General features: G+C 37.6%; 1 protein-coding gene across 2 annotated transcripts; it reads left to right on the top strand.

Moving 5' to 3' along the window:
- Positions 1 to 259: 259 nt before the first annotated feature.
- stx2b (syntaxin 2b) lies at positions 260 to 6,316 on the top strand. 2 transcript variants are annotated; one of them, XM_072387022.1, is made up of 10 exons: positions 260 to 365; positions 447 to 524; positions 614 to 713; positions 1,493 to 1,567; positions 1,674 to 1,747; positions 2,130 to 2,238; positions 4,167 to 4,240; positions 4,414 to 4,551; positions 4,679 to 4,789; positions 5,239 to 6,316. In XM_072387022.1, exons 1-10 carry the CDS (start codon positions 336 to 338, stop codon positions 5,308 to 5,310), a joined length of 861 nt encoding a protein of 286 aa, XP_072243123.1. In that variant the 5' UTR covers positions 260 to 335; the 3' UTR covers positions 5,311 to 6,316. The 2 variants fall into 2 exon arrangements, with proteins under 2 accessions (XP_072243123.1, XP_072243122.1); XM_072387021.1 differs by lacking the exon at positions 5,239 to 6,316 and adding an exon at positions 4,949 to 5,072.
- Positions 6,317 to 10,449: the final 4,133 nt, after the last annotated feature.

Genomic DNA, 10,449 nt, shown 5'->3' with positions numbered 1-10,449 from the left:
CCTACTGATGAAAATTTCGACGTCTATGTGTTTAGAATATAAACACATGTATATTTAACCCCCACCCCCTCCCCCCCTTATCCCATCAAAATATATTATAAAACTTCTCAGATTGAACAACAAACCCTAAACAACCAATTAAAAGGTCGTCATTAGCTATTGTTTCAATTTATGTGGGAAAAACGAAGAGTAACACTGTGGATCCACCTCCACTGACTGCGTGCGCGCTCCCGCGTATAGTGGGATACAATTTCTGGCGGGGACAACTACCTCAATACTACACCGGCGGGTGCTTTACTCGAGTTACCTGAGCAGGAGACGCGCGGATCGGTGTGATGAGGGACCGGCTTGCTGAACTAACTGCTGTAAGTGCTCTCGGCAGCTTTGGCCTGACATTTCCACTTTAGTCATCAAAAGTCACTCCAACGCATTTTTCACCCGTACAGAATAGCACACAAGCAGAAGAGGAAAATGCAGTTACGGTGGACTGCGGTGATGGCTTCATGGAGAGCTTTTTTAGAAGGGTGGGTACGACTGTGACTTCCAGGACGGGCACTGACAGGGATAACTCGAGGTGCTGATGAGTTACTTAGTTGTTTATTGGTTGATTTAGGTGGAGGAAGTTAGAGGACTCATCGATAAGATCTCCTACCAAGTAGAAGAGGTGAGGAAGATGCACAGCATGATCCTGTCTGCACCCAACCCAGATGACAGTAAGTTTGTCTTTATGGGACATTGTGGACTCAGTCAGTGCATGACTCGGTGGTTCCATTGTTTACACTCCTTATATTTTTAAGATCTTTTTTTTTTAGCAACTAGAAATGTGAGGTTCCTCTCTCTGTAAAGAGGACTTTTTTTGTTTTAAACCGGCACTATGTTAAAAGAATAATGAGTGGAACAGGACTGCTTTGACATTATTAGACTTTTTGGACGCAGGATAAACATGCAACTGATGTCTTATTTCCTTTGTTGTATTTTCCTCCTGGTTGTAAATGAATGGCTTGCTGGCCGGAAATCTGTGAGGAAACAGAACACAGACCATTTTAGCTCAAGGTCTGACTGGTTCTAGAGTGACATGCTGTCGAACATGTTATTATTTTCAGATGATTTTGGACAGTGATGTTCTTGCAAATGCTTAAAATAAAAAGCAACACTTTTCAAATTTAAAACTATATAATAGAACATGTTAAGGCAGCACAGTGGGACTTGAAAATCAGTTTCTGGCCATCGTCAGTGTGTGAGCTGGCTCCTGAAAGACAAAGACACCACAGTGTACAAAGCCATGCATCACCTGTAATTGCTTGATGGTCACTGGGGAAAGGAAGAAAGGGCTTGTGCTGTCTGACCATTGCAATACTGCTTCAGGGTTGTTGCCAAGTGACGAGATGAAATCAGAGTAAATCCAATATTAACAGGGGACAGGACCACAGTGATTAGCTAGATAGCATTTTCTTGCCCATAAACAAATTGTGTATCCTGTTTGCATGTGAAGGAACAAAGGATCAGCTGTGTGCCCTGACCAACGATATCAAGGGTAACGCCAATGTGGTGCGAACCAAACTAAAATGTGAGTTTAGTCATAATGTGATTGTCATACTTTTACAGATAGCACCTGTCAAATATTGTCTGAAGCTCGGTAATATTGTCACCATTTTAACTCTCTCCCTGTGAAGCCATGGAACAAAGTATGCCAAAAGATGATGTTGCTAACAGATGCTCCATTGACTTCAGGATCCAAAAAACACAGGTCAGAAAAACAATCAAAGAATGGTAACTCCTCATATTCAACTTACATATTCTGCATATACAAGGTCATCAATATGGATTTATTAGTGGTCAATATTCAGAAAAATCTGAAGAATAGCCATAATTGCTAAGGTTTATCTGTTATAGATACATGAGGAACACTACAAACTAAAATTTCTTACTTCATCTGCCATATGCATTTATTAAGATGGATTTTTGGTAAGAGAAATTAGTTTAAAGCAAATGAAAATGTACAACTACTTCCAGCAATATCAGCTCTATCGATAACAGACTTTGTAGGGCATTAAGTTCTTAATGTTTACATTCTTAAATGCAGGCAGCGCATTTTCACCCTCAGTCCTTGCATTTTCCCTTGTTCTCAGCACACTGTGCTATCCAGGAAGTTTGTGGAGGTCATGACCCAGTATAATGAGACTCAGGTGTTCTTTCGGGAAAGGAGTAAAGGAAGGATTCAGAGACAACTGGAAATAAGTAAGTGACAAATATTGGACCCCTGGGTCTGCATGAGGTCAGGAAATATGGGTGGGATTGAAAGCTTGTGAGCATTAACATAGTTCATATTGATGCAGTTACAAAAAAGTCACTTTTTTTGTTACATGAATTGAATTACTTGAATCTGACTGCACATTCCTGGTTTGTGAGTGTAAGACTTGTATGTCTGAAGATTGAATAGTGAGAAGTTAAGAACCTGAGTCCAACAGGATCCAGGAAACAGACCACCCCAGCTTCCTTTCCACCTCTCTGCACACCAGCCTGATAAACACAGACCAGAAGCAAAGGAGTGTTTTTTTTTCACTTTCCTGAAGATGAGAACATTTTTCATCTGCAAATAGGTCACAACTGGTCACTTCCAACACATTCTGTGTTTTGAAGGGAACAGTACTGTACAGATTAAAACTTAAAAAAAATATGTAGAGTAAGCACCAGCTGCTAATATAAAATAAGATGAATAGCAAGAGTGAGGTATTAAAGAGACAATAAATGAAAAAAAAAAATGTTGAAAATGGATCCAGCACTCACATTGTGTATAAAAAAAACAGTACTGTGGGGGTTGATATTTCCCATAATGTCTCTGATACATGTGTTTGGTTATTTCTGTTCAAAACAACAAGTCGATAGTATTATCAACATATGAGTAACATGAGACAATAGTGAAAGCAAAAAATAGGTCTGTTTCCCACAGTCCCTGCGGCCGGCATTAATGAGAGGCTCCATGACTCCACACTGCAGGCTGAACAGCATGATACTGGAGACACCTTCCTCTGTTTGCGTTGCCTGGGAAACGGACACAGGGCTCAGAGGCTTGTGTAACAGAAGTTCACCTGTCTGTCAACACACCACCTCAGTCTGTGCTGTCATTGACTCACACCATTAATTGAGATAATTAATTAAAGATTGACTTTGTGCTTGATGCCTTTCAGCGATCTGCACTCGTGGTGTGTTTTGTTCAGTGTCGCTCTGAGGAGCAGACATTGCGAAAGGTGTGTGACGCAATAAGCACCTGCACAGAGATCTACCTCTCGAGGGAGAGTGTTGAACAACAGGAGGCACAGCTTACTGTTCTGGTGTTTCTTTGTGAGAGGCGACGTGTGACTTTATTCCTCAGACACTTCTAAACTTTGTGATAAATACATACCCTACATTTCTGCTGATAATAATAAGCATCCATGAAATGTAATTTGAGAATTTAAAATATATTAAGAAATTTATCAAATTTCTATGTTAGAATATTTTATTAAACAGTTGAAAGTTACTCAGCTATAACAGCGCCATATAGTAAAATAAAATGAAACAAAGGCCATGCACACATTCTTTTACTTACTTTAGTGATAAGTTCCTTAAACAAAATATAAAAGCAAAGACTCACCCGTGCTTTAGTTTTAGTGTTCAATGACTTGTTTTAATTTATTGCATAAAAAGGGTTTGCACTTTCTTTCTCATGCTGTTATCAAAAAAAAAGCAACAAGTCCACAAGAACTGGTGCAAAGACAAACTCCAAAGAGAGAAGGCTGTAACAGTTGGAGCAGATTGTCTTAAAAGGGACATCTTGAGCTTCAGGCTGATCTGAAGCAATCTAGAGTGGTGGTTTTGGCCTGTACCATAAGCTGCACACTGAATCATGTAGGGCTCCATGTGTGAGTGCTGAAAGAAAGGCACAAATGCCTGTAAAAATCTTCATGAATAAGCCATTATATTTTGAAAAAATAATGTTTGAATTACTTTGAATCAGTGCTCTTGGTAATGTAGTGCATCACTTTGTTTACTGGCAACAATATGAAGCTCATTAGGAAAAGAAGACCTTACCTTTAGAAAAGCATGTAAGAAGTTTTATTATTGTGTGGTGCATCAGGAATCAAATAAAAGTAGTAGATCACTTCTCTGTATTTTTATTATTGCAGCTGGAAAAGTCACCACCAACGAAGAACTAGAGGACATGTTGGAAAGTGGAAATCCTTCAATCTTCACATCTGATGTACGTTCCATTTCCATGCAAGGTTGTAGTGGCTGGTTAAAGACCATTGCTGCTTCTTGATCAAGTCTGTCATCTGGCATGACATTATATTCTTTACATTTTACACAGGGAATAATAGGGGGAAAAATGTTTGGATTAACTCATTTTTCGCCGTATTTATTTTTGTCTCCCAGATCATTTCTGATTCCCAGATCACACGACAGGCCCTAAATGAGATAGAATCACGTCACCAGGACATCATGCGGTTGGAGTCAAGCATCAGAGAGCTCCATGCAATGTTCATGGACATGGCAATGCTGGTAGAAACGCAGGTAAGAGTTTAATCTACTTGGAAACTTGTTGCCCAGTGCTCTTAGTGATAATATCTTAAAAGTGTGCGAGTATATAGCCAACAAGACGTACGCAGCAAATAAAGAGCATGGATGCAATGAATTACAGGGGGATATGGTGAACAACATAGAGAATAATGTCTCCAATGCAGCTGAGTACATATATCGAGCAAAAGAGGAGACTAAAAAAGCTGTGAGATACCAGAAGAAATCCCGAAGGGTATGTGCTCCACTTCAATAGTGCATTTGTAAATTGTCTCAAATCGAAACATGAAAATATGTAGAGTAGTTTTGCGTGACAACCAATGAATATGCATTTTTTTAACAACATTTCCCTAACTTTAGTTTAAGTTCATATTACTTGTTTTTCACTTGACAGAAATACATTATCCTTGCCTTTGCTTTGTTGATCCTGCTCGCTGTCATTGCTCTAATTGTGGGTCTGTCTGTTGGACTAACCAAACCCCCCGTATGAGACCTGCCGTGCACTGCATGAGGTAACAACATTTCTTCACTCTTAAAGCTCCATTTCTGCAACCGATCATTTATCCATCCACTCATTTAATTCACTTATCAATTAATTCTGAAACATTTGAATGGATTGATTAGCAGATCTTCCTCTGGTGCAGCCAGTTATTCTGACTCCTCATTTGTCCTGTTTTTTGATAGAAACTTCTCTACCTCGCCATGTGTGGAGGTTTTCTACTTTTGCTCATCATACTAGTGGGAGTCTTTGAGTGATGGACTTCCTGGTTCAAAACTTCACACGATCAGCAATGAAGCTTTAAGCTGCTTCACAATAAGACTCTTACACTCCATTGAACTGGATTACAGAGAAGATGTTTAAGCACGATGAAGTAAAGTATAGTGTTTATAATCCACTTTTAACCAGTGACATCAGACCTCATGGTAAACTGTTCTGGAGCAGCTCTATACTGTTCGAATTTTGGGATCTTACTGACAGCACATCAGATTTACACACTACTGTTTTTTCTGTATTGCTGCCATTTTTTTATGATGTTTGTCACTTTCTTGAGGTAATGCCTTTAAAAGAATAGTTTGACATCATGGGGAATAATTTGCCTCCTCATTGAGAGTTAGATGAAGACTGATGTCACTTTTGTGTCAGGAGAATATACATGCCACTGACACAAACTGGCTGAAGCTTCATATTTATCGCACAGACAAAGTCTATCAGTCTTTGAATATAACACAAAAGGAGGTAAGAAAGCCTTGTCCCCAAACTGTTGAACTATTGCTATAATAGTTGATAATAGTATATAATAGTTATAACTGTCATTTTTGTCATACACCATTTGTATACTTTGTGTTTAAATGTATCGAGTGTCAGCTCCTTATGGTCTCTTTACCTTCTTTTATATTAACTTCAAGTGAATTGAATGTAAAACTACAACACCTCAGGAGTTCTTTAAACATCTTAAGAAACTCAAATATAGTCACTGTAAGTTTCCTAGAAAATTGTTTCTCTACCAGAAGAATTGTTTTCAGTTAATTTGATAGAATTCATAATTGCTGATTTTCATTCATAACTGACCTAATCGGTAATATTACTTGACAGAAGTCAGGAGTTCCCTCCTGACATTCATACAAAAAAAAATATTTATTGAACTGTATTTATGACAATCCTGGTGTGTGATGACTGAAATACTCATTGTGATGCAGTAATATAGTACTGTTTGACAATATTTCAAGAGCACACATTTTCATTTGTTATGTCCACTTTTTTATAATAACAATTAAGCAATTTGATGAAAATAAAAAGACTAAAAGACCTGTGCAGAATGCTTGATTGAGTTTTTTATATTTACATTTTGAATGTGATAAGAGGTAACCTCGGAGTTTCTGGAACATAATTCAGGGTATTTTCTGTGTTCTTTCAGCTCACCAAACATTTGGATGTTCAGTTTCAGCAGAGGTAAACAGAGGGTAGTGTAGTTGTGGGTGGTTGTATAGAGATAGAAACAGAGGGGGCTGTTTACTTTAGGCCTAATAGGCACTTTGCTGAAAGTGTTTGATTTCCATGTAATCAACTAAATGAGATTAGTGGAGAAAGTGAAAGTGGGTTCCTGCAGGGTAAGTTTTTTTTTTTTTTTCACTTATTAGATCAAATGAAACTTTAAAGGCACACTAAGAATGGAGGACCAGAGAATGTCCTTAAAATCTGTTCATGAGTGTTTTTCTATGTCACTGAGCAAGACATCTTTGTTATCAAATCAAGGGATATGAGCTTGAAGAAATTTCTACTGCTTTATTCCGGTTCATCCGTTAATTTTTATAAACTCACTTCATCTTGTTGAGGATAGGCTGGAGCCTGTCACAGCTGTCACAGGCCAGGGGGTAAGTTACACTCAGGGCATGACAGCATCCATCACAGGGCCAACAGAGAGACAAATGAGACAAACAACCATGCATGTTAATATCTTTGTTAAAATTAGAAACACCAATATGCCTAACATGCTAGTTTTTAGAGTGTGGGATGAAGCTGAAGTACCTGTAGAGAACCTGCACAGACACAGGGAGAATGTGCAGACTCCTCATGGAAAGGCTCAAGCTGAGTTTGAACTGCAAACCCTCTTGCTGCAAGGCAACAGTGCCTAAAACCACAAAACCATGACACCTGATTCACCACCAACGCACTTCATTTGGATAAGGATCCAACTGAAGGAAAAGATTTTGACTTGGCTATGCCAAAACATTAACTTCAGACATATTTAATTCTTAAATTAATTAATTGGTTTTAAAGCTACATGATCCACCTGTGCTTGAGATTCAGATTTACAATAGATCTGCTCAAACAATGATCCAACTACCAACATGGTTTATGTGATAAGGTTCGCATATAGGATTGTGTAATGTTTTTCTTTTCTCCTAACAAATTAAAATTTATCTTGAATTCACTCCTTTTAAAGACAGCCTATAAAAGGATAGGTGGAGTCGGAGCTCTTTAGGGATAGTTTTTGTAACATTCTCAAGCTTAAGGGTTGTCTTTGTTTGTGCTATACTAAACTTGAACAAATGTGTGAAAATAAAACTTTGAAAGTACTCACATCTGATCATTGGTCAGTTGTCAGTATAGGATTTTCATTACCTCAATATAATGTCCCAAATAATTCACAAATTGTTGTTATATCTATAAAAAAATATTGAAACAACGAAAATACTACTGGTCCTCTGTAACATCTTTGTATTGAAAAAGTGTGTGGTGCAACAACAGGTTAAGATAGGCTGTTTTAAGCATCTTTAAAATGGTTGGAAAACACAGACGTTACCATGCAGTAATAAATGTTCAGTTCCTAAAGAAAATATAATCTGCATCTTCCATCACATGTGAAAATGACTGGCATTAAGACATTTCTATTGGACTGTTATTGTAAAGGAGTAGCTTACTACCCTGGCTCAGAAGTAGCGTGTCAGCTTGTTTGTCAGTTTAACGTTATGTGAATGTAATTACATGTGACTTTAACTAACTCCTGATGTTCATGTAACCACTGATTGAAAGAAACAGATAAATAACGCAATTGTCAACTGAAATGAACTAATGATAGGACCAATGGGCTTTGATGGTCGCCTAGGACGCCACCTGCTGGAGGGGGCGCTGCTGCCAGCCCTAAAAATCACTGAAAACAAAACAAAACAAAAAACCCTCTTATGACTAATAATTAGCTTCCCTTGCTCAGTGTATCCTTACCATAATATCTATGTATCATACCATACACCATCAGTTCTCATTTTCTCCTTTCAGAAACCTTTAGAATTTTTTAAAACCAAACCATTATCTCATTTAGGACACCAAAATGGCTAGAGCCGGCTCTGTGTAGGGTGTTGTTATTCTGCAGTCACATTTTACCACGCAGAATCATCATGGTATCAATGAGAGCTTAGATTTTTGCTCTGGTCCCCTGAAAAAGATATTGGTTTACCTGTAAAGATCATGGTTTTAATTAGAAATAAAACTACTGGATTTAACAAAGCACAAGAAAACACCGTCCACACAATTCATCTTTACAATTTCCTATAAGCTTGCTATACAATAGTCTTTTTGATTACTAGAATATTGCTTTAGATGGCTTTATAGTTTTCTGTATTTCCTGTGGCAGCTGTGCTATTTCTCCTGTCTGTGTGTACTGACAATAATCCAACATCCATTATTATGTAACTCTGCAGAATACAGATATTTATAATCTGAGCATGCTGGAGTTATGACATCATCCAGCACTGCTGACCATGACAAGCACTGGAGGAAGCATGAAAACTGTTCGGTCATGGTGGGTTATTGCTTGTAACAAACAGGAAGTATTACTGAGATGTATAATATGACTGATGCAAGAATGAACTTGATGTCTGTTTCATGTAGCAGGGGACAATGGGTTGTGAGAAGACTTGCAAGGTGGAGAAACTCTTGAGACAGTCTCAGAGAGAAACAGTCTTGAGCCAAAAACAAAGGTTAGCCACAGCAAAGAAGAGCAGTCGGATGAAAGGCACAGATAAGGTGAGCATAGCGTGTTGTTTTCCTGCATGTTGATTTTTAGCTTTAAAGGCATAACCTTTGATTTAACCATGTCTCAGCATTGGCAGAATCAGCACCATTTCAAGCCTGCAGCTTTAAACTGATCTGACCCTGCAGTTCTCTGCAATTCTTAGTCAAGGCTCTTTACTGTCAACATCATTAACCATTTCAGACAAATGTGGCACTCAGTGATTTCATTTTCATCTCTTATGTAAATTTAGTTATTTAATAAACTTTATGTTACAGAACTGTATTTACTGTAGATAGCATTTGCTTGTTCATAAAAGGATTACCCAACATGCCATTATGTAATATGTATTTTATCAAATACAATAAAAATTGTGAAAGGTAATAAGGGGTAGTATTTGAGCAGGTCTGTGACCTTTTCTGACATGCCTCACAGCATTGTATATAGACACCCACAACAGAAGATATCTACTTTTTTATTAACCCTGGAAAAATATATTTACTTATTTAGTAACCAACTTTCTAAGCTTTATCTTACATACTAGTAGTCCAAAAGCATGTTAATATCTGGGATTCATAAAACTTTAAGGGATTACACATCGAGGGGAAGTATGAAGCTGAAGATCCTCTCAATTATAGAAACTCTGCTGTTTTTTTTTTTTAAATGTTTTTAATGTTTTTTTTTTTTAACTACCAGTCAGCTACTGGAAGTACTTTAGTCTGGACAATAGGCTCACAATTAACGTAACTACGCATCCTCTTTGGATGTACAGTCTGGCTTGAAATTATGTTGTGAGAGAGCTATTATGGGACCAGAGTTTTCTCAGTGGATTATTTCACTGTCGTTTAGAAAATTTAGATGTATTCTTGATTAAATGAGCCCTGCAGGTTCAGTCATTTGCTTTTTTGGATGATAAATACGAATCATATGAAATCCTCTCTGATACCTGCAAAATGAATAAAAAATAATAAAAAACAAAACAAACAACAACAGAAAAACTAGAAGGAGTTTGGTTTCACATAAAGCCATAAAGCCACATGTAATGAGAAATACATTTTCCTTATTTCATCAGAGTCACCTTACACGTAGAGTGTTCTCTTGAGAGTCTGTAAATGGGTTCTCAGTGGAGGCTGAAATGAATGGTTTTAGTTATTTACTGTAGGCTAACAGCAGGAGGCAGGGCAGGATCTGCTATACAAGAAACTGAAATCAGTGCCACTGGCCAACATTTATGCTTTACTTTACAAAGTAGAAGAAGAAACTATCTGCCCCCTAAATCCTGTCATTATGTACAAATAATTAAATATTTGTTATGTAAGTGATGTCTGACTTAATCATTATTCATGCCCAAAACATCTGCTTCCTCTTAGTTTATAAGCTCAGC

Source organism: Leuresthes tenuis, unplaced genomic scaffold (assembly GCF_036924035.1).
Source record: "Leuresthes tenuis unplaced genomic scaffold, fLeuTen1.0.hap1 SCAF_6, whole genome shotgun sequence".
NCBI classification, from domain to species: Eukaryota; Metazoa; Chordata; class Actinopteri; order Atheriniformes; family Atherinopsidae; genus Leuresthes; species Leuresthes tenuis.
Note: the sequence above shows the minus strand (reverse complement) of the source record. Positions and strands in the feature narration are given on the sequence as shown.